This window comes from Chiloscyllium plagiosum, unplaced genomic scaffold (assembly GCF_037043375.1).
Source record: "Chiloscyllium plagiosum isolate Xiang-an unplaced genomic scaffold, Cpla_swu_hap1 HiC_scaffold_13, whole genome shotgun sequence".
In the NCBI taxonomy this organism is placed as follows: Eukaryota; Metazoa; Chordata; class Chondrichthyes; order Orectolobiformes; family Hemiscylliidae; genus Chiloscyllium; species Chiloscyllium plagiosum.
In genome coordinates this window covers 83,747,214-83,766,923 of record NW_028270151.1, presented here as the reverse complement: position 1 = coordinate 83,766,923, position 19,710 = coordinate 83,747,214, and the positions used below count along the sequence as shown (strand labels likewise).

General features: G+C 39.8%; 1 protein-coding gene across 2 annotated transcripts in view; it reads left to right on the top strand.

Moving 5' to 3' along the window:
- The window catches only part of ubxn7 (UBX domain protein 7), a 129,092-nt gene that overhangs the window by 92,977 nt on the left and 16,405 nt on the right, over positions 1 to 19,710 (top strand). For both annotated transcript variants that reach the window (XM_043701774.2, XM_043701776.2), the window contains exons 6-8: positions 6,593 to 6,739; positions 14,499 to 14,589; positions 19,172 to 19,299. In XM_043701774.2, the coding sequence (XP_043557709.1) occupies positions 6,593 to 6,739; positions 14,499 to 14,589; positions 19,172 to 19,299 (366 nt within the window). The remainder of the gene's footprint in view (positions 1 to 6,592; positions 6,740 to 14,498; positions 14,590 to 19,171; positions 19,300 to 19,710) is intronic.

Genomic DNA, 19,710 nt, shown 5'->3' with positions numbered 1-19,710 from the left:
CTGCTGGTTCTCGATACTTTCCAACAAACAAATTGAGTGAAGCATAGATGTCAATGAATGTATTAGGTTCGATAATGCAAAAAGTGAACACTTATGTTTGATATCAAGGATTAAAAACAACAGAAGGTTTAGAAATTGGTTTAACGGCTCGAGACGGAGAGTGGCGGTAGAAAGTTGCTTTTCAGACAGGAGGCCTGTCACCAGCAGTGTTCCACAGGGATTGGTTCATGGCTCTGTTTTGTTTGTCAATTATGTAAATGATTTGGATTAACATATAGAAGACATAGTTAGTAAGTTTGTAGACGACACTAAAATTGGTGGGAGAGAAGACAGTGAAGAAGGTTTTCTAAGATTACAAAGGGATCTTAATCAAATGGGTCAATGGGCTGAAAAATGGCAGATGGTGTTCAATTTGGATAAATGCAAGGTTTTGCATTTTGGTGCAACAAACAGGGGCAGGATTATACAATTAATGGTAGGGTGTTGGGGAGTATTGTCGATCAGAGAAACCCTAGGGGTTCAGGTTATGACGATGCTGCCATTTTAAGAAGTTTATTTTGTGCTGGGTTTTTTTTTTGGAGAGAGGTTGTTAAGGCAAAGAAGCCAAATTAGCTACTGGAGATGGCCTTAGTAAACAACTTAGGAGGCCTTTAGGTTTTTTTTAAAGTGGTGGAATAACGGAAACAGCTTGAATAGGAGTAGCCAGCTCTCACAGACCAAGCTTTCTAGTTATTTTTAGCTTTAGCAGTCAGCTGTTTGGGGTCTCAGAAAAGTTAGAGGTCCAGTCAATGATTCCTGGCTGCTACTTTCTCTGGAATTTCTCTTGATTTTTTTCCTTCTGGATTGGAGAACTGCATGTAAGAATCTATGTCTGAATTTGCCATTTTGCCAAGGGGGTGTTTATGAGATGTTACTACATTGGAACAATTAATTAGTTATAAATACTGTATTGTTATGACACAGCAGTGAACCCTTCTGTTAATTAAACCAAACACCCAGAAAAGTTCGCCTTCTCTCAGAATCTGTTAAAATGTGTGTGACAGAGAACTCCCAAATTTCACTATTTAAAGAAAATAACATCAATTTTTTAACTGTAAAAATGAACATTAAACAACAACGATTCACAACTCTAAGCCTCTCTTTCTCTTAATTGCTTATTACCTGCCTCCAACTCTATAACAATATGTTGTTCTAATAAGACACTTATTAAAATTACATCAATTTAATTTCAAAACCACATAGCCGCTGTCATCATCTGTGTCTTCACTCATGCGGCTGCTAAATTCCCTGGGTGGTTGTCTTTTTTCTGCAAATATGTTTCATATGAAAAGGTTCCTTTGATAGAGAGTGTTTCCTAAATTCTTGGAGAGCAAGATGTTAGATCTCCATGTATTTCTGTCTCGATGGCAGTTGCTCTCTCCAGTTTTCAAAATGCCAATATTTTTATGCCCTCAACATCAGATTATCTCATTGGTTCGATGTTGGCAAAACAATAAATTCAAACTTGATTGGGTTTTACTATCCTGGGGCATAATTTAAACTGGTTCAATCCAAATGTTTGTCAAATCAGCAACCAAACCTCAGGTATCCATTTCACAGCCAAATATTATATATTTTCAATTTTCCAGTACACTCTGGGACTACCATCTAGTCATATAAGCAAATGCTTGTAAGCTCTCCATTCAGAACAGTATTCACTCTCTCTTAAAGGTACAGTACACACCTTCAATTTCATAACATTATCTGGTTAATCATAGAATCCCTATAGTGTAGAAGCTGGCCGTTTGACCCATTGAGTCTACACTGACCCTGCAAAGAGCATCCCTCCCAGACCCAAACACCTCTAACTTATCCCTCTAAACCTGCATTTCCCATGGCTAATCCACCTAGCCTCCACATTCCTGGACACTATGGGCAATCCAATAAACCTGCATATCGTTGGACTGTGGGAGGAAACCAGAGGAAACCCATGCAGACAAGGGGAGAATGTGCAAACCCCATATAGACCGTCACCCAAGGATGAAATCGATGCCAGGTTGCTGGTGCTGTGCTACAGCATTGCTAGTCACTGAGCCACCATGCTGCCACTGATCCTTGTGGCATTCCACCAGTAATAGCATACCATCCTGAGAATTGTGCATTAATTTGTACTCTTTGCTTTTCCTTTTCATAAATTCATGTCATTTCAAAAAGTTGAGTGATCACATTTTTTAATAGATTGTAACATTTCCTTGCTACTGATGTCAAACTGACATTTCTGTAGTTCTTTAGTCTCTTTCTACTTCCCACCTTAAAACAGTGAGGTTCCATTTGTTGCTTCCACTCCACAGGAACCTTTTCAGAGACGACAAAATTGAAAGCTAACTGTCAATGCATCCACTCTGTCCCACTATCTCTCTCCTTCATCCTTTTGGGAGAAGCCTGTCTGGTCCAAGTGACTTACCCAACTTCAATCCAATTAACTTTCAAAGTACTACCTCTTTACTGTTACTTGTTTTCTGTCCCTGTGTTTCACAACTCCCTTCGTCACCTCATATTTCTGGGACATTTAATCTCCCATGCAGACACCGCAAAGTAATAATCTCGTTTCTCTGTCAATTTCCGTGTTTTTTTCTATAAATTCTCTTGTCCCAACCTATAACAGGATCAAATTTATCCCAGCTGGTCTTTTACTTTCATGTACCTAATGAAGCTTTTACAACTTGCTTCAACTTTTCTTTCCATTTTTTAAAATCAGTACCTTATTGCTCCCTTGCTGGATTCTAAATTGCTTCCATTTCCCAGGCTTATCACTGTACCTGGGGTTCTTAAAAGTTAGCTGTTTTCTCATGAACCACATATCTATTGTAGACCATGTGGAGCCTCTTTAATTACCTATTGCCTCATTTTTCCAATCCATGATATCAACTTAAGTCTTCCAAAAGTTAAGTTACTCTAAATTCCTCTGTTTTATTTGTATTTTGACTATAGTTTTTAAACAAATTTTGTTTTCCTTAACTTAAAGTAGTTTGACCAGTCGCATCACATCTGGAACATGCACTTCACGACTACCTTAAAAAAGAAAAAGTTAGGGTCTGGGCTGCCTTCTTAAAATATTTTGAGGGGGATGTGGTCAGGTCCATAACAAGGTATATAATTCTTTGAAGTTTCCATCCCATATAGACAGAGTTGTTAAAAAGGCATTTAGCATGCTTGCCTTTGAGTATAGGTGAGATGTGGAAGTGCCAGTGTTGTACTAGGGTGGACAAAGTCAGAAGTCACACGCCACTAGGTTATAGTCCAACAGGTTTATCTGAAATCACAAGCTTTCAGAGCTTTGTTGCTTCATCTGGTGAAGGAGCAGTGACTTGAAAGCTTATGATTTCAAATAAACCTGTTGGACTATAACATGTGTGACTTCCTACTTTGAGTGTACGAGTTGGGCAGTCATGTTGAGGTTATACAGGACATTGTTGAGGCCTCTTCTGGAGTACTGTGTCCAGTTCTGGTTGGCCTGTTGTTGGAAGGATATTATTAAGCTAGAGAGCATTCAGAAGAGATTTATCAGGATGTTGCCAGGTATGGATGGTTTAAGTTATAAAGAAATGCTGGAGCGTAGGAGGTTGAAAGGTGACCTTATAGAGGTTTTGTAAAATCATGAGGGGTATAGGTGGGGTTAATGGTGGGTGACTTTTCCCGAGGATGGGGAATTTCAAGACTAAAGGGCTTATTTTTAAGGTGAGAGGAGAGAGATCTACAAAAGATGTGAGGGGCAAATTTTTTACAGTGTGGTTTGCATGTGGAATGAATTTCCTGAGCAAGTGGTGGATGCAGGCACAGTTACAATATTTAAAAGACACTTAGGTTAGTATATGAATAGCAAAGGTCTGGAAAAATATGGGCCAGGAGCAAGCAGGTGGGACCAGTTTAGTTTGGGATTATGTTTGGCATGGACTGGTTGGACGAAGAGTCTGCTGTATGACTCTGTGACTAAGAGTACAGAAAGTGCAGAGGATTGATTTGAGGAAAACAGTGAGAGAGCAGAGGGAGTGTGAGAAGACACTGGTGTGTAAAATAAAGGATAAACCAAAAACATTTTGTAATTCAGTGAAAAGGCAAGAGGAAAATCAGGAAAAAGAGTAGGGCCTATTCAGGTCCAAAGTGGCAATCTGTGTGTGAAGCCAGGAAAAATAGATGCACGTTTAAATTATTACTTTGCATGTGTATTTCCAAAAATGAATGATGTTGGCATAAAAAATCAGGCATACACTTGAACAAAGTAGATTTGAGTAGGGGGGGAGGTATATTGGAGGTTTGAGTGGGGTTAACATTGTATAACTCCACAGGCTCAGGTGAGCTGCATCTTAGGCTGCTGTGGGAGGCAAGGGAGAAAGTTGCAACAGCCTTGACATAAATTTTCAAATCTCTCTGGACATCGGAGAGCTGCCAGAGGAATGGAAGACAGCTAATATGGTACTAGAAGAGTGGTATGGATACCTCTGAACTGTAGACCAGTGAGTCTAAGAACAGTGGTAGGGAAACCTTTGGAAAATATTGTGAGTGACAGTGTTTATCTCTACTTGAAGTGATAAGAAGTAATCAATAATAGCATGATTTATTGGGGTTGGGGGGAGTGCTCTCGAACTAATTTGATCTAATTTCTTGAGGTGGCTAGATATGTGGATGAGTGTCTGGCAATTGATGTAGGCAGAGTGTTATTCTGAATCATATTAACAATTCAAGAAACCATGTTGTGAATGATTAATGATCATCTTCATACCAATCAATAGGGTGATTAGTTCTAAACAGCGAGAATGGTACTTGGATTGCTAACATCTGTGTAGTGGGGTTTGCAGAATGATGGGGAGGGTCTCTTGCTACCAGTATGTCAAAAATCTGCTCGTTCAGTGGGTATTTCTATTTCCGTGCAGTAGTAAACAAGATGGTGACATAACACTTATTGTAGTCCAAGTTAAAAATCACAACACTAGGTTATAGTCCAACAGGTTTATTTGGAAATACAAGCTTTTAGAGTGCTGCCAAGCAGCTAGTTTGGCTATGATCCTGCCCCACCAGCTATCTGATGAAGGAGAAGCACTACAAAAGCTAGTATTTCCAAATAAGTCTGTTGGACTATAACCTGATTTTGTGTGATTTTTAACTTTGCCCACTCCAGTCCAACACCGGCACCTCCACATCATAACTTATGTGGTGACCAACTTCCTGTGTCAATTTGTGAAGGTATCTTTGATCAATTGCCAATGACTAAAATCCACATTGTCAGTGTCTTATGTTCAAAGAGGAACGATCCTTAATTTGTGTGGTGAAAGTAACAATGTTTACACTGAAGCTTAGAACAATTCCCCTTTCCATGGTTGACTTAATCCTTTGATGAACCATGCAGTTACCTTGGAGTCCTCCATCGCCAGACCATAGCAACACGACGGCTGGAGGAAGAGCGCCTCATCTTCCACCTAGGAACCCTCCAACCACAAGGGATGAACTCAGATTTCTCCAGTTTCCTCATTACCCCTCCCCCCACCTTGTCTCAGTCCCAACCCTCGAACTCAACACCACCTTCCTAACCTGCAATCTTCTTCTTGACCTCTCCGCCCCCACCCCCACTCCAGCCTATCACCCTCACCTTAACCTCCTTCCACCTAATGCATTTCCAACGCCCCTCCCCCAAATCCCTCCTCCCTACTTTTTATCTTAGCCTGCTTGGCACACTTTCCTCATTCCTGAAGAAGGGCTCATGCCCGAAATGTCGATTCTCCTGCTCCTTGGATGCTGCCTGACCTGCACTTTTCCACCAACACATTTTCAGTAATGAACACTTAGTACAATTAATTGTACTGGCTAATTTCCCAATGTGTAGAGTAGTCTTTTTTTTAAATCAGCCTGTCCAAAAAGGCAATTACATACCTTTAGAGCAGCTAGAATTTGAATCCAGGCCTCTTGGCTCAGAGGTAGAGACGCTACCACTGCACCACAAGAGTCCTCCCCTTAACTGAGCAAGCAGCAGGATTGTAATCAGTGTTGTTTAGTAATAAGCTACATGGTTTTTGCTGGGCACACTTGGAGGTGATCTTAAACACTCTGGACTTTGCTAAGTAAGATGTTTGTATTCAGGAAGGAAGTTTGGACAAACAGGATTCCTACTAATGGATGTTTATTTCTCAATAGCTTGATTTGAAATCTCTTCAATCTGGAGTTCAATTTCTGTATCTATCAAACCTCTACATGTCCAAAAATAACTGTCTACAATTGGATGTTATATGAATAATGTGCAAGACTAGAAAAGACAAAGCTTCATTAGCTGATAAACTTCAGGTGTTCTCTTCACTTAAACTAAGGATTTGCAGCATTACACTAAAATCCGAAGTCCAGAACATACTTTAGGTTTATTTCTGGATGAGGTCCGTTTCTTAACTATCAAAAACTATCAATACTTGATTTAAAAAGCTGGAGCAAGTCACCTTGGATGTCTCAGTTTCTGTATTTTGTGTGGTATTTCCATGGAATCATTTTCATTGTGAGATAGAGCTCAACACTTAAGATGAACCATGAAGGTATAATTTTCTCATGTGTTCATTTCTTCTCTCTTGAACAGGCAAAGGAATCAGGACAGCTGCAGAACAAATGGTTAATGGTGAACATTCAAAATGTGCAAGACTTTGCTTGCCAGTGTTTGAACCGTGATGTTTGGAGCAATGAGGCAGTGAAAACCATAATTCGCGAACACTTCATCTTCTGGCAGGTACCAAGAAGCAGGCGTTAGTGTCAGCTTTAGCATTAAGGTTGAGTACATTGTTGCTGGAAAAAAACTGCTTAACTGCCCATTAGTCATAGTAATTGACATCCTTGTAAAATTTTGTCCCAATGAAATGAATGCATGCATGTCTAAATTAATGTTTTCCTCCCTCTCGTCCCTTTATATTCACTGTAGCAGATGTTACTTGTATTACTAGGTTGAGGGCCAGTGGAGGTTCACAAGGTTTTAAAAACCTGTTCAATATTCCATCTGTTACATGGAAATAAGACAGATTCTGTTTTATGTCTATGATTTTACCTGTCCAGCTTTCCTGTATGGATCACACTTCTTTATGACCAAGTCCAACAAGAGAGGTCTGCCAACCTTGTAATTGCAGCAATCATTCGTTCCGTCTTTCTATTTTTAACACTTTGTTCCTGTTTTGCTCCTCCTTTCACTCTGACATTTGTTCCTGTTTTTCTCTCTCTTAATTGCTTTGGTGTTTATTCTTTCCATCTTAAAAGTCACATGTTCATTGCAGTTACTGATGTGCCCTTGTGATGTGTCCACTACAAAGAGTTGAGTTTTCAAGTAACATTTCATTATATGGCATTTGAGTCATTTTAGTGGTCAAAACTTTTAGAATTTAACTTTTTAAACAAATAATTTCCCTGATATGTTAGGAAACCAAGTTCTGATGAAGAGTCACCAAACGTGAAATGTTGATTCTGCTTTCTTCCCAGATACTACCAGATCTGCTGAGTTTCTTCAGCAATTTCTGTTTTTGTTTCAGATCTCCAGCATTCGCAGTCCTTTGTTTTATATTAGGGAACTAAGGGTCTAGCAAGAGGGAAGAATTGAAGAACATCAGTATTGGTAAATAGGAAAGTGCCAGAGATATTAATGAGGTTAAAGACAGACAAGTCCCCAGGGCCTGAGAATTTACCTCTGAGTACTAAAGAAGGTAGCTCTGGAAATATTGGAAGCATTGATGTTCATCTTCCAAAATTCTATCGACACCGGAGAGCAGTTCCACAGATTATATGGTGGTAAATGCAACTCAAATATTATGAGAGAGAAAATAAAAAGAGCACTTCAGATGAATTAGCAATCAATAGTGGAAAAAATGCTAGAGTCTGGTGAGATGCCGGAAGACTGGAGGTTGGGAAACGTGTCACTGTTTAAGAAGGGCGGTAAAGACAAGCCAGGGAACTATAGACAGGTGAGCCTGACCTCAGTGGTGGGCAAATTGTTGGAGGGACAGGATGTGCATGTATTTGGAAAGGCAAAGACTGATTACGGATAGTCAACATGGCTTTGTGCGTGGGAAATCATGTCTCACAAACTTGATTGAGTTTTTTGAAGAAATAACAAAGAAGGTTGATGAGGGCAGAGCAGTAGATATGATCTATATGGATTTCAGTAAGGCGTCGACAAGGTTCCCCATGGGAGACTGATTAGCAAGGTTAGATCTCATGGAATACAGGGAGAGCTAGCCATTTGGATACAGAACTGGCTCAAAGGTAGAAGACAGAGGGTGGAGGGTTGTTTTTCAGACTGGAGGCCTGTGACCAGTGGAGTGCCACAAGGATCGGTGCTTGGTCCTCTACTTTTATTCATTTACAGAAATGATTTGGATGTGAGCATAAGAGGTACAGTTCGTAAGTTTGCAGGTGACACCAAAATTGGAGGTGTAGTGGACAGCAAAGAGGGTTACCTCAGATTACAACAGGATCTGGACCAGATGGGCCAATGGGCTGAGAAGTGACAGATGGAATTTACTTCAGAAAAATGCGAGGTGCTGCATTTTGGGAAGGCAAATCTTAGCAGGACTTATACACTTAATGCTGAAAAATGTGTTGCTGGAAAAGCACAGCAGGTCAGGCAGCATCCAAGGAGCAGGAGAATTGACTTTTCGGGCATAAGCCCTTCTGCAGTCCTCACTTTCTTCTAGTTATACACTTAATGGTATGGTCCTAGGGAGTGTTGCTGAACAAAGAGACCTTGGAGTGCAGGTTCATAGCTCCCTGAAAGTGGAGTCGCAGGTAGATAGGATAGTGAAGGCGGCGTTTGGTATGCTTTCCTTTATTGGTCAGAGTATTGAGTACAGGAGTTGGGAGGTCATGTTACGGCTGTACAGGATATTGGTTAGGCCACTGTTGGAATATTGCATGCAATTCTGGTCTCCTTCCTATCGGAAAAATGTTGTGAAACTTGAAAGGGTTCAGAAAAGATTTACAAGGAGGTTGCCAGAGTTGGAAGATTTGAGCTATAGGGAGAGGCTGAACAGGCTGGGGCTGATTTCCCTGGACTGTCGGAGGCTGAGGGGTGACATTATAGAGGTTTACAAAATTATGAGGGGCTTGGAGAGGGTAAATAGACAAAGTCTTTTCCCTGGGGTGGGGGAGTCCAGAACTAGAGGGCATAGGTTTAGGGTGAGAGGGGAAAGATATAAAAGAGACCTAAGGGGCAACTTTTTCATGCAGAGGGTGGTATGTGTATGGAATGAGCTGCCAGAGGATGTGGTGGGGGCTGGTACAATTGCAACATTTAAGAGGCATTTGGATGGGTATATGAATAGGAAGGGTTTGGAGGGATATGGGTCGGGTGCTGGCAGGTGGGGCTAGATTGGGTTGGGATACCTGGTCGGCATGGACAGGTTGGACCGAAGTGTCTGTTTCCATGCTGTACATCTCTATGATTCTAAGTATTATACTAGAAATCTTGGAAAACATCTATGGGATTAGATTATTAAAGGAAAATTTGCTGATGACACAAAAACTGAGTGGTACTGAGTGTTAGAAGGTGGATGCAAGGAGGCTTCACAGTGATTTAGACACGTGTGTGTGTGTGTGTGTATGTGTGTGAGTAAATACGTGGCAGATGCAGTACAATTTAGCTAAATGTGAACATATAGACTTCAGTGTGAAAAACGTAAAGGCAGAGTCTTATTTAAATGCTGAGTGGCAAACCTAAGTACTCAAATGGACCTGAGTGTTCTTGTATACCACTCAATGAAAAGAGACATGCAGATGCAGCAATCAAATCAGAAGGTGAGTAGTATTTTGTTTTACATTGCAAGAGGATTTGACATCAGAGTACGGATGTCTTACTATAGTTATATAGGGCCTTGGAAAGACTGCACCTGCAGTATTGAGGGCAGTGCCCTACCTACAAGAGGATATACTTGCTATAGAATTAGTCTTGAACCAGGGGTATCGGTCTCCGAATAAGGGTAGACCATTTAGAAATGAGATGAGGAAACATTTCTTCACTCAGAGGCATGCTCAACTTGTGGAATTTGCTATTCCAGAGGATGTCAGGCACTGACTGTATTCAAGAAAAAGATGGGTAATAATTTAGATATTGAAGGCATCAAAGGAGAATGAAAAGAATGCATGAATATGGCGTTGAGATAGAGGATCAGCCATGATAATTTTGAATGGTGGAGCAGGCTCCAAGGACCATATGGCTTTCTCCTCATCCGGGTTTCTATTTGGCTTCAAGAATGCATCCTTTAACAAATCAAGTTAGGAGAGACCCAAATGGTATCTGTTGTTCATTGATCCCTTCCTCTGTGGAATCAAGTTTGATCTGGATGTATGTGTGCACAGAACATTGAACGTGACAGGATAAGCAGAGAGAGAGCAGTTAATAAAGCATACAATGTCTTTGACCTTAATGCAGGCATGTCATACAAGTGCAAGAAGCCACTGTTGAACTTACATAAAACACTCAGCTGGAGTATTGTTTAAAGTTGGTTTAGGACACTAACCCTAATCCTATCGCAAATTATAGGAAAGATATGAATGCATTGGAAAGAGTGCAGTAATAATTTACAAGAATAGTTCCAGGAATTAGAAACTTTTATTATGAGGATAGATTGAAGAAATTGAGACTCTTCTCAAGGAAATTCAATGGAAATTTTCAAAATCGTGAGCAGACTGGATAAATAAATAAAAAGAACCATATCCTGTTCATAAAAAGCTTAAGAGGGAGAGTACATAGATTTAAAGTGATGTGCAAAAGAAGCAAGGGTGATCTGGGGAAAAATATTTTCACACAGTGAATAGTTAGGGTGTGGAATTCACTGCCTGGAAATGTGGAGGCAGGTTCAATTGAGGCATCCAGGGGACATTGAGCGACTATTTAGACAAAATTACTCTGAGGATTTGCTGAAAAGCCAGTAGATTGGCACTAGGCAATGATGCTCATTTGAAGAACTCTTGCAGACATGAGGACCAAATAGCCTTTTTCTGTATCATAATGATTAGGTGAAGTCTCCTTCCTTCCTTTCTCCTTTTATCTGTTATCAGTTGTACATAGAACCTAGAACAGTACAGCACAGGAACAGGCTCTTTGGTCCACCATGTCTGTTGACCATATTGCTATGCTAAACTAAATCCACGCAGTCCAGATTCCCCTATGCCCTGTCAGTTAATGTGTCTGTCTAAATGCCTCTTAAATGCTACAATCACATCTGTTTCTACCACCTCCCCTGAAACTGTCGCTTCCTGCTCCCATTTCAAATTGCAGAATTCATCAATTTTGCTTTTACGTTCATCCTCCTTTCACTTGGTCCGTCTGAGACCTTCCTTTTCATAATCTCTGTTTACATTTCTGGATACAGGCTGTCCAACAATATCCATTAAAAATGTACCAACTTATACAATTGCCTTGACTACATTTCCTTGCATACTTAAGGCCTCCATTCATTCTCCCACTCTCTGTTGCAACTGTTCTAATGATGTCACATTCTATGGGGTGCTTCTGACTTGTCCTCCTCCTTCCTCAACCAAAGATTTCCATTTCAGACTGTTGAATCATCTCCTGCACTTTTGTCCTCACTCTTCTCTTCATCTCCCCTTTCTGAAAAAAAATTTTGTTTGAAAGGCAACTGATCTCCTATCTTTTTTGTCTAAATCTGGATCTGACTTAAATATTGCACAGTCTCATTTGTCTGTTGCTTTGAAATCATACATTTATTGTGACTTAAGCTTCCCGCATAAAATTTTCTACAGCCCTGTTTGAGTCGGCGAATCTCTTGGTTTCCAGCTTTATTTAATATGCATCATTTCTTGAGGCCTAAGGTGATAAAGCACCCGACTGGTAAAAGTTTATTTTATATCCTGGATATTTTGGTCTTGGCGCCCTCTACACAGCCAGTTATTTTCCTGAAGGAATGTTTGACAAAGTCTTTTTCCATTTTCAAAGCTAAATCAAGCTTAATTCCAAATATGTGCCTATTTCATCTTTCTTTGATCTTTGCTTTCTTTGACCAATATTCCCATGCCTAAGAAATTGTATTTGGAATACTCAATTTGTTCCTAACCAGATAGTCATCCAGGTTTGGTTTTGTTTAGAATGCCTTCATCGATATAAACATATGAGCTTGGGTGTTTATTATTAAGAGGGTGGAAACCACCTTAATCTGATCATGTTTGAGATTGTTCATTTTACAGCCCATGGAATGTTACCAAGATGTATATTTACTTATTCCTCTCAGCATTTTTGAAAGCTTGGGGAATTTGCCTCCTCCTGATTTTTTTTTTTAAGTTCTATAGATCTCCCTTCACAATTTGAAATCTTAAGTTTTAGTGTCATCCTTGTAGTTCCTCTGAATGCAAAACAAGAAGTTGTTAAAAGGTAAAATTCTGAAAGCATTATTCAGTATTCAAAATTTGCTCTTGATGTTGAATGACATGTAGCATAGTAACTTACATTTGTTATTGATGAAATGCCCATGAGAAGTATTGTGGTACATGACTGGCCACGCTAAGTTTAAAAATTAAATTTGTTTCCATTGTGTGGCCAGTAATCACCTCAGATTGCTTTTATTCCATCTTTGTCAACTAATTGTTCTAGTAGTTTTATATTTTAACATTCCACATCAAATAGACAGCATTTTCCTGACATTATAATCTAATGTTCTTTCTTTAGCCCATCCACTTAATAGGCTTAAACTATTTGAATTCTGTTTTACACGTTATCTGAAAAACTTAGGTTTCAATTTTGTTTTTTTTAAACTGAAGTTTTAGGCTGATGATGTCATAATCCTTTATAGCTACCTCTGGTTCTGAAGTAGAGTGCCTGTTTGGCTACAAAGGGAACCCAAAACAAGGCTATTATTTAAATTGGGAATCATTCCAAGTATATATGCTGCACAAATCATATAATTATTTTTTAAAAATATATTTCAAGTGCTGCATGAAGATTTACTCTGCCACTTAAAGCAGCTTTTAGACTTTGCCTGTTTATGTACCCTGGCAAAAGAAGATTAATGTTTTAGCGAACTTATTTTTGAAACAGGGTTAACTTTATTAATTCGTGGGACGAGGGTTTTGCTGGCAACGTCAGCATTTATTGCCCTTCCCTAATGCCCAGAGGGTAGTTAAGAATCAACCACATTGCTGGGTCTGGAGTTGTGTATAAGTCAGACCAGGTAAGAATGACTGTTTCCTTCCCCAAAGCACATGAGCGAAGCAGGTGGGGTTTTCTGACAATCGACAATGGATTCATGATCATCATTGGACTCTTAATTACAATTTTTTATTGAATTCAAATGTAACCATCTGCCATAGTGGGATTAGAACCAGGTCACCAGAACATTACCTGGATCTCTGGATTAACGGTCCAGAGATAATGCCACTAGGCTGTCACCTCCCCCATTTAATTCTTTTTAAAAATCCTGACTCCATCATTGGTAAATGGGTGACAAGATGAAAATTGATCACCGGTCTTGGTGTTCAAGGACTGTTTCACCCTTCAGCTTGTTATGAAGGTGTAGGTGTGTACTGTACCTTTTGAGAGAGAGAGGAAATTGGCAAGGACTGAAAGCACAATGTGCTGAACAATTTAGAAATTTTAAAACGTAACGTTTGGTTAACACAAACAGCCGGAGTTGTGTTGCCATGGTACAAAACCAAATTCAAATTCGGCCAATCAGTTTAAATTATGCCCCAGAGACCAAACTCCAATCGAATTTGAATTTTACTGTTTGGAGTGACATCAAATCAGTAAAATGGTCAGATGTTTTGGGGTATAAAGCCAGACATTTTGAACAATTGAGGGAGAACAGCAAAGAGCAGCCAAGCACTAAGATAATAGCCAACAGAATAACTCTCTGAAAGGTACCGTAAGAAATTTGTGCAGCTGAAGACCAAAGCCAACGTAGAGAAATCTACAGAGAACGGTCGACATCTGAAGACGACAACTGGGTTTGAAATTGATTTGCTGTAAATTTAAGAGGGAATTTATTGGATCAGTATTGTAGAGTGGGAGGTAGAAATAGGTTTAAGAGAAAGGAGTTATAAATAGTTGTTGTTTAGTGTTCCCTTTTGGACTTAAAGAATAAAGTTGTTACATTTTTCTTTAAATAGTGATATTTGGGATAGTTCTTTGCCACTCGAACTGTTCCAGAGTTCGGCGCGAGGTGAGCTTTTCTGTGTGTCTGGTTTAAATTTGCATCGTAACAAGGTGCTGTCTTTCGCACAGTGAATATCTGAGCGTCTTCCAGTTTGGTTAATCGTAATTGCTGCAAGTGATTTTTGTTGATTTGTGGGATGCTGCTAGTATATCATTTGGAAATGAAATGGAAATGACCACTTGGCAGAGCTTTCCTTGTTTGATTTCAGCTGAATGAGTAGATTAATACAAGATGCTTACCATTCTCTTCAGTCTGATAGACTCACTTCTTTTTGTCATAAGTGCTTTCACACTTATTTCGAGAGAACAATCTCAGTGTAACTGATAATCTTTTTTCTAGGTGTATCACGACAGCGAAGAAGGACAGCGATATGTTCAATTCTACCAACTCTCAGACTTCCCTTATGTGTCTATTCTAGATCCCCGCACTGGTAGGTATCCTTTGAAATAGGAGTTCAACTGCCTCTAAAACAAAATAATGGTGTTTTTATATTGCTTAGATGATGGCATACAGTCTGCCTGGACTGTAAAATCACATTGGCATTTGAAGAAATATTTTAGGTTTTTTTGCTATTTTTAATATTTTAACATTGCTTGGAATATAGAAACTTTATGATACAGCAACTTTGGAAGAGTATATCAACAAAAGAGTCCCTGTTAAACATAAAATTGATCCTATCGCATTTTCTGATGATGTGATTAAAATAGGCTAACAGTTTCTTTATTTTAACATGGGTTCTTTGAATCTTAGCACAACTTCTCAGTAAAGTTCCCCCTAAACTGTGTGGCTGCAGAGCTGCTGTGAGGATCTGCACATGCGTGTTCATACCATTCCCAGTATTGACTTCTGGTTTCAGGAGCTGTGCATGGACCTCAGACGTTCATATAGATGAAAAGAGAGAGGAAGCATAGCTTGACAGTAGTACATTTGACTCTGATCCTTTCTCGAGTTAGGAATATTGTTTGCTAAATTCCACTTGCGTGCATCAACATTGCTGTATAGAATTAAAATAGGCAATCCAGAAAGTTATTAGCTATTAGTGTCGATAGTTGGTCACTAGACTAGTAATTCAGCATCCTAAGGTAATGCTCCGAAAAGGATTCAATTCCCACCATGGCAGCTGGTGGAATTTAGCTTTAGTTGATAAATTCTGTAATTAATAGCTGGTAACAGTCTTAAGCCAATTTATTCATCTATGTAGTATCAGGAAATGGATGAAGGCACTGAATACTGCAAAGACTATGGAACATGACAACATTCTGGCAGTAATACTGATGTGCTCCAGAACTAGCTGCACCACAACATTGGCATCTACTGGACAATATCGAAATTTACACAGGTATGTCCTGTACACCAAGCAGGACAAATCCATTCCGGCCAAGCACTACCACATCTGTCTACACACTTAACAGCAAAGTGATGGAGGGTATTGTTAACAGTGCTGTCAAGTATTATTTGCACAACAATAATCTGCTCACTGATGCTCAAATTGGGTTTCACCACAGATCATGACACCTGACCTCACTACAGCCTTAGTTCAAGCATGTACAGAAGAAGTGAACTCCATAGGTGAGGTGAGAGTGACTGCCGTTAACATCAAAGCAACATTTAATTTCCTGTGGCTTTAAGAAGCTATTGCAAGACTGAAATTGATGGGAATCAGAAAAATCATTACTCGTTGTTACAAAACCTACCATAAAGGAGGGGTTTTCTACTTGTTGGAGGTCAGCCTCAGGACATTGCTGTAGGTGTTCCTTAAGGTAGCGTCCTAGGTCTAACCATCTTCATCTGTTTCATCAATGACCTTCCTTCCATCATAAGGTCAGAAGTAGGTACGTTCACTGACGATCATAGAATCGTAAAATCCCTGCAGTGTGGAAAGAGATCATTTCAGCCTATCAAATACACACCGACCCTCCAAAGAGCACTGCCCCTAATCCCTGTAACCCTGTATTTCCTATGGCTAATCCACCTGGCCTGCATATGCCTGGACATTACTGGGCATTTTAGCATGGCCAATCCACCAAAACTGCACATCTTTGGACTGTGGGAAGAAACCTATGCAGACACAAGGAAAATGTGCAAACTCAACACAGACAGTTGCATGAGGCTGAAATCGAATCTGGGTCCCTGGTGCTGTGAGGCAGCAGTGCTAACCACTGAACCACCATGCTGCCCATTGTCAAATACCATTCATGACTTGTGGTTACAGATTCCTTCAGTACCCATGCAACAATGCCTGGACAATATTTAGGTTTGTGGCAAGTTTGGTTTGCTTTCTTTTATTGGTCAGAGTATTGAGTACAGGAGTTAGGAGGTCATGTTGCGTCTGTACAGGACATTGGTTAAAAAACTTTGACAAGGATGTTGGATAAATATTTGGAGGGGAAGCAGAACTTAACATTTGAGAAAGTAAAGAGTGGGTTTGATTAGATAACTTTTAAAGAGTGGGTAAAGACTTGTTGGCTGAATGACCTCTTTCTGTGCTGCAAGAACATGTGTATGATAAATCAAAGCTAGTGAAATAATTGCAAGTATACAGCTCCAGATCACGAAACATAGAATAACTACTTTTTATTACTTAATGGGATGTGGACTTCATTGGCTAGATCAGCATTTGACCTTCATTGCCTTAAAGAGGTGATGATGAGCCGTTTTGAATTGCTACAGTCTGTTAGACAATAGACAATAGGTGCAGGAGTAGGCCATTCTGCTCTTCGAGCCAGCACCACCATTCATTATGATCATGGCTGATCATCCTCAATCAGTATCCTGTTCCTGCCTTATCCCCATAACCCTTGATTCCACTATCGTTAAAAGCTCTATCCAACTCTTTCTTGAAAGTATCCAGAGACTTGGCCTCCACAGCCTTCTAGGGCAGAGCATTCCATACACCCACCTTTGACCTTGATTCACCCACAATGTCATTAGAGAATGGTAGAGAATTGGATGGTGCTATTGAAGAAGCACTTGGTAAGTTTTTACAGTGCCTCTTATAGAAACAAAGGGAGAAGTGATTGTTTAAGATTGAATTATAATAAAGTGAGCTGCTTTATCCTATATCGTATTGAGCTTTCTGAATATTGTTGGAGCACACTCATTCAGGCAACTGAATTGTGCCTGATAGATGGTGGAATGGCATTGGCAATTACCCATCTCAGATTACCAGCCTCTGACATACAAATACTGCAGCTACATGACGATTGCTGGTCAGTGGTGAACTCCAGGCTCTTGATGTTGGGATTTAGTATTAAAAATGCTGTTGGTTACATTTTCTTGTTGGAGATGGTCATTGCCTAGCATTTGAGGTACAAGTGTTACTTTCCATTTAGCCTAAGACTGCATATTGTTCAGATCTTGCTGCATTTAGTAAGGGCTATTTCCTTATCCCTGGCCTTATAAATAAGACTCAACACTTCAATTATTAGAGCTGAAAATGTGTTGCTGGAAAAGCACAGCAGGTCAGCCAGCATCCAAGGAACAGGAGAATCGACATTTCGGGCATAAGCCCTTCTTCAGGATTCCTGAAGAAGGGCTTATGCCCGAAACGTCGATTCTCCTGTTCCTTGGATGCTGCCTGACCTGCTGCGCTTTTCCAGCAACACATTTTCAGCTCTGATCTCTAGCATCTGTAGCCCTCACTTTCTCCACTTTCAATTATTAACCAACATTCCCATTTCGACTTTTTAATGGAGGGAAAGAAGATCATTGAAACAGCTGACAGTCATTAAGCTGAGGACATTACTCTGAAAGACATATAGGTGTTATTGTGGTGCAGTGGTATTGCTACCCCTGAGCTGGGTGACCTGGGCTCCAGTCCCACCTGCTCCAGAAGTGAGTCATAACACCTCTGAACAGATTGACTAGAAGATATCTAAAATGGAATAAGGCAAATAAACAGTGAAGAATGTGAGACTCTTGTGCAGTGGTAGTGACCCTAATTCTGAGCCAAGTTGTCCAGAGTGACACCTCACCTGCTCCAGAGATGTATAATAACATCTCTAAATAAGTTGATAAGAAAATATTTACTCTGAAGATCTTATGTTTCACTGTACTAGGGTTGAGATGTTTGGTCCAGCCAGTAGAAAGTTTCCCCAAATTCTAGCTTTACTTGGATTCTTTGACGTCACACTTAGTTGATCGCTGTTTTTATGTTGAGGAGAGTCACTTGTTGAGAGTTACTTGAACCCTTTTGTTCATGACTGGATCAGGACTGTAATGAGGTATGGAGCTAAGTTGAATCCAGACTGATCATGAAGCAAACTGTTGGTTAGTAGCTTCCATGCCATCCAATTTATTTAGTGCCTCTTGTGCTAGAGTGAATACTTTTTTAAAACTGAGGATGCAACGGGTACTAGATATTGGTGAAAAAGAGCAGAGGCTGATATGGGATACTGAAGATACATAGTCAGTGGAAGGTTATGAAAGAGAGGGGGGGTCAAGGGTGAAGAAGTTCAGTGGACAAGAACGTATTGACTAAACTAGAAGCTGCTGATAGGGACAAAGAGCATTCTGATGTTGGAGGGGCAGGAATGGTTTTTTGGGACATAAAAGACAAAATTCACATCAAGAAATTGTCTGTGCCATAGAGCAGCATTCATTTGTTGCCTGTCCTTGATTTTCTAAAGCTATAGCTCATGCAAGAGTGGGGATTGTTAGTTCCATAAATGCTGGCTAATATTTATTAAGAAACAATAAAGTACCTTGAGCAATCCAAGTTCCCAAAACAGGCAGATATCAATCTGGTAAAGTGAATTGTTTTTGTCTGTCAAAGGAACATAAAGAGTAAGTAAATTATAAATTATCATAGTGCAGAACTTAAAGAAAATATGTTAAAATACTGTTGGGATTTATAATCAGAAAGCTGAAAATGCTTCTATTTTAGTACAATGAACTGGAAGCTATCATTTAATGTTGTCAGAGAATTCAAGTCTAACACACAGTATTAAATATTTTTTCCCTTTTATCTCTCTCCTCACCATTTGCCCCAACAACTCCAATTTGTTTTCCAGGTCAAAAGCTAGTTGAGTGGCGCAACTTGGATGTAAATTCCTTCCTAGAACAGGTTACGGGCTTTTTAACAGAGCACGGTCTGTTAGATGGACTTTCCTGTAGCCCACCAAAGAAACGTCTACGTTCAGTAAGTATGCGGAGATACAAGTGGTGTCTGGATTGTGTGTAGATGTGGATACTGTATGTACGGTCGTTAAATTTGCTGATGACACCAAGGTAGATTGGAAAGCAAGTTGTCATGAAGTGGATGAGACTCTGCAAAGGGATTTAGATATGTTATATGGAAATGTAGTGGGAAAGTGTGAATATGTCCACTTTGGCAGGAAGAATGAAAAAAGAGTATAGTAATTACATGGAGAGATTGCAGACTTGGAGGCACAGTGAGATCTACGTAAATCATAACATTTTAGTATACAGGTATAGCAAGTGATTGGGAAGGCAAATGGAATGTGGTGTACTGCAAGGGGAATGGAATTGAAGAATAGGATAGTTTGACCACAACAGTGAGATCATATCTGGAGAAATATGTACAGTTCTG